At 40.5% G+C, this 5,000-nt stretch overlaps 1 protein-coding gene across 3 annotated transcripts in view; it reads right to left on the minus strand.

The window, feature by feature from the left end:
- LOC113804392 (VWFA and cache domain-containing protein 1) overlaps positions 1-5,000 on the minus strand; it is a 36,241-nt gene that overhangs the window by 9,813 nt on the left and 21,428 nt on the right. For all 3 annotated transcript variants that reach the window (XM_070137382.1, XM_070137381.1, XM_070137380.1), the window contains exons 16-18: positions 2,952-3,141; positions 2,721-2,850; positions 2,261-2,388 (exon numbers count right to left, since the gene is read on the minus strand). In XM_070137382.1, the coding sequence (XP_069993483.1) occupies positions 2,261-2,388; positions 2,721-2,850; positions 2,952-3,141 (448 nt within the window). The remainder of the gene's footprint in view (positions 1-2,260; positions 2,389-2,720; positions 2,851-2,951; positions 3,142-5,000) is intronic.

Here is a 5,000-nt window from a genome sequence, read left to right on the forward strand (position 1 = left end):
TTGTCCAGGACCAGCAGAACAAGTGGGTCACATTCGGAACCTCCAAGACCCTTTCTGCCCAGAATGCTACCGGCTCGAATGTAAACATTCACTTTTTTATCATACCCATATCTTTATTTTACACGCTGCATAAGTTGTTGTAACTCCTTTGATGCATATTTAAGTTGCAACTGACAAACACTAAAATATCCTTTCATAACACCAATAAAGGGCCATAAAATTACCCATCAATATTTTGTGGTTACTTGCAACCGTCAATGTTTACATACAAAAGCTATTGTGACATCATCTTGTCCTGCTCACCCACCTTCGGAGGAGGACGAGATGGACTAGATAGTAGAGGTTCCGAACGGTTAAAACAACTCGTCCAACTGGTCTGAATGAGCAAGTCAAGCAGTTACGAATGCCTGATTATTGCACTGCAGCCTTCCAAATCCAGCCTAAGCTCTCATTTTTCTTTTATAGAAAACCAATGAATGGCTCATACTTTGCCATCTTTTCCGTTAGCAATTAGGGTGTCATGCGATGTGACTCATCACCCAAATCTGTCTCGTGATCAGCGGTGAGACAGGCCGCTAAGCTCCTCCCACTTCTGTGATGTAATGGGAATGGCCACGGTTGACGGTTAGCTGTTTTACTGTACTTGTTATAGTTTCGACCGGTACACAGTATTTTGGAATGTAATATCCTAGATGGCTTTTGATATCTTATGGTGGGATGTGCTATGTTATAGATATCCAATATAAGTATGAATATGCATGATATATCTGAAGTAAGAGGAATGTATCTGGCAACTCAATAAATATTAACAGTCTGCTCGATTCCTGTCTCATGAGGTGTTGCGTTTGCCGTATTCGCTGGAAAAGACGGCACTAATTAAAGGCAATGAGGGGTACCTATTATCACTGCACACCTCCTTTTTGGCTCATGAAGGTAAGACTTCCACAAACATGAGTGAGGAATCCCTTAAATATTTCTTTTAAAAAGTGCCTCATTACCCCCTTGAAACAGCTACACTATCCCTAAGGAGGAAATACCCTCAGCTTGAGAACAAATGCCATTCATCATGGGTGTTAACTCAAAACTATTAATTTTCTTTAAAATTCTCTTATATCTTTTATCACATGGAATGTATGCATTATATCAGAAGCTCATTATTCAAATAGTTCAGTGCTTTAGCCTTGTCCTTCTGCTGTAGTACTAAACAAAAAATGGATAGGCTAATAAAATATTCTAGATTACTTCATTCTAATTTTCAAATTTTAACAAAATGTAATTTATTAGCAACAACAGTGGCAATACAGTTATTTAACCCATTTACAACAGGTGTCACACATACGAGACACCCAGAAAAATAAACATTACCTAAACCCTAAATTTCATCAAATCCTTTAATATCTTAATTTCATAAACCAAAAGCTAAATGAAACGCTGTACAATAGAAACAAAATAAAAACAAAATCTCAAAGCCATCAAGAGCTCCCTATCACAATGGATGGACACAGTAAAATTAAAAAAAAATTTATAATAGACAGAAAGACAGTTGAAACAAGAACTGAATCAGTTCCCAAGTGACAGGATATAGTTATCCCGGGAAACTTTATTTGTACTAATAAAAACAGAAGTACTTCAATAACTCACTGGCCATCACTTATAGTAAATTAGATACCATATTTCATTAAAAAAGATTCTAACGTGTTTCTCTCTAATGAATTAGAAGATTTATGAATTGACTGCATCATTTTAATCAAAGTGATGGCCCTCCTCTAACAGGAGAATGAAATGAAGACTTACTCTTTTGTCATGGGTTTCCAGTAATAACACCTTACCATTCTTCTCATTTTCATAAGTATCACAGTATGAATCATCATTTGGGTTGAAGAAAATTCATAGGAAATATGAAAGATTTATATCTAATTTCATAATTCATTAATTTTCAGATACTACCTCAGACCATTCCTCATATTTTTCAGATCCAATAAAGTCAAACCTTAATTACCACATATACTAAATTAAGATTTCCTTACCCTTGAAAATACATTGAAATAACTAATATGACTGCAACCCAAGGTAACTACTCAAAGTGGGAGCCCAGCATGTGATATTCAATTAACCTCCCATCAGCAGCCAGTGCACTCTGACTGTTTTCTAGTGCCACTGGGCTAAGGACACAAACAGTGTCACCGTTAGTCATAAATACAGATTCCACAAAAACACAACAAAATTACACACATGCATACACATACAAGCAATGCCTCACCTGATGTGTGATGTGAGGTGGGGTGTCTGATCCAAAATTAGGTGAGGATGGAGAAAGCATGGAGGGATGGGCCACCAAATATCCCTTGTTGTCCATCAAAAAGCATCTCACACTCACAGACTTCTCATCTGTTATGTTGATAATAATGTGTGTTTATATACTATGGCTTTTTTGATATTCCATACAATAGTTCCTTAAAACACAATAAAGAATATTGCAATCTCTCAAAAATATTTTTTTTATAATCTTTGCGAATACTACTTTGAGACAAGTAATTACCTGTGGAACTGTTGTGCATAGATTGTGGTATCTTATTCAAAATTATATATATACCTTAACACATTAACAAACATTTTTTACACCATCAGGTTCTCATATCATGAGAGCATCAAGCATACTGAAATAATAGTCTAAAAATAACCTTTTCTTTTTGATGGATTCATGCAAGTATTATACAAACCTGAGCGGGCATCATTTGCACATGCTGGCTCTAAGTCAAGTATCAACTTGTACCAGTAGCCAAGTGTGAAGTCTGCTGCTAGGACAGCCACAACTGGATCAGTTGATGAATGCATTGTTGCTGAGCCACCCTAGAAAGATATTTATACAATTGTAAAGAACATACATTTAGTCCACAGAAAAATAATAATGGTACAAAACAGTATCTCACTTGCTATGTAACTTGTATTACCTGGTAAACAGTGTGAGAGATGGTAATAATATGTCCAGCACCACCAGGATCAAGATAAGGAGCAGAAACAACCACTTTGCCTGGGTTGGCAAGGGCATTCAGATACCAAGCCTGTGATCTTGGGTCAAACATCTGATCTAACAGAGTGCCAGGGTACATAAGCGTCACTCCAGAGGGGGCTGCTGCATATCTGTAAAGTATAGGACAAACAGCAATAAGGGATGAATCAAAAAGAAGTAGTATGGTAATTAACCAACATTTGCCGGTTGTCGGCATATGCCGATGGCCAAGGAGCACATACTTTTCCGGGCATCGGCCTATGCCAACAATTGTCTTCAAAGGGTTCAAAAACGGGGTCAACATGCCATAGGTAGCAAAATTTCATCCTCGGTGCTCGCAAGAAGATGCATTTCTCTTCCCCCCTCACCCTCCCCTGTTCCCCCACTGCTATACAGGACAAGAGGTCTTTTTCTATTATTCTAACTTTACAAATTTTACCTTTGTAAATCACTCCTTCATTGAGCTTGCAGTAAGAATAGCTTCTCACCCTCTTTCCCAAGGTCTTCCCTCCCACCTTCAGGTGGGCCAGAGGGGAAGGGAAGACCTCAGGGAGGAGAGGTGGGTAGGGCATTATGAATTACCCACTTTGACCAGTTATGGGACTACTTGTCAGGTGGGGTAGAGGGGAAAGGGGGTAGGGGAGTTTTCAGGGATCAGGGATGGGTAGGCATCAGGTGGGTGCCTACCCACCACTCCTCCCCTAGGTCTTCCCTCCCCCTTTCCCCTCTGCCCTCCCTGCTGCCTATCAATCCCTCCTCCCAGAGGTCTCACCTCCCCCCTAATCCTTTTGCCCCAGCTGACAAGAGATCATGTAATTGGTTAAAGTGGGTCATTCTGATTGGTCAATGACCCCTGATATCACGGGCAGGAATTGTATAAATGGAGGGGGGGGCCATTTTTTTCCATTCCGAGTCAGACTTTTGTCATTGCTGTCTTGCTGCCAGCTTTTTTAAAATGTCCCTCCAAATTCGAACTTATCACTGTTGCTCTTCAAGGCAAGAATAATGATGAATAGTACTAACATGTTCATTTGGCATTGTGTACATGGTTTTCTTTCTTCTTTTATACTTTTTTACTTCCTTTTTGAAATTTAACTTAGCATTTTTCCCACAGTTACTCGGCTGTTATGAGGAACCTCTATGACTCCCCTGACAACACCTGACCATCAACCTCAGGAATGCTCCTGAGTCTCACCTCTATCTTTTTGAGACCGGGTCTGGTCAAGGAGAGATGCAGAAGGCTCTCAACTCCTCAGCCGAACCTGCCAATCCTGGATGATTCACTCACCTTCCCAACATTCAGAGACTCCAACTGGGAGATGGACAACTTTGACAACTCTGACGACAATGCTGACTTCACGCCTGATGAGGCATCAGAGAGTGACGTTGAGTGGGAGGAGTTGGACTACATGTCTGCACACAATATGTCCATCAACTCCAATGCCGACTTAACCACACAAAAGATTTTGGACTGATTCCTGACTTCGGAGCTATGGAACACAATGGCAAGGGAGACCTTTAGGTATGTAGAGAAGATGCCAGACACCTCATCTTTGCACATGAAGACTTGAAAATATGACTGCAGAGGAGCTACAGTTGTCCATTAGCCTCCACCTATTCCCGGTATTATTGGTTGAAAAATGGATGATCTCCTCACCCATGTCGCGTCCACTTCTCGGACAAGGATCCCTGAGCCGACCCCGACCTTTTATGGGAGCTACGGCCTGTGTTGGATGTCCTTGATTAAACCTTCAAGGCGGTCTATATCCCAGGTATGAAGATCATGGTTGATGAGCCAGTGTGTGCATATAGGGGACATCACCATGCAATTCAATTCCACTGGACGAAGAGGACACAGTTTGGCATTAAGGTATACCGCCTTTGTGAGAGTGAAGATCATGGTACTGGCTACACCAATGCTTTCAACTTCGACATGGGAATTTGAAAAGGGCTATGAGTTATACCTGGACAACTGGTAGAGCTAGCCCAA

This window comes from Penaeus vannamei, chromosome 23 (genome assembly GCF_042767895.1).
Source record: "Penaeus vannamei isolate JL-2024 chromosome 23, ASM4276789v1, whole genome shotgun sequence".
Classification (NCBI taxonomy): Eukaryota; Metazoa; Arthropoda; class Malacostraca; order Decapoda; family Penaeidae; genus Penaeus; species Penaeus vannamei.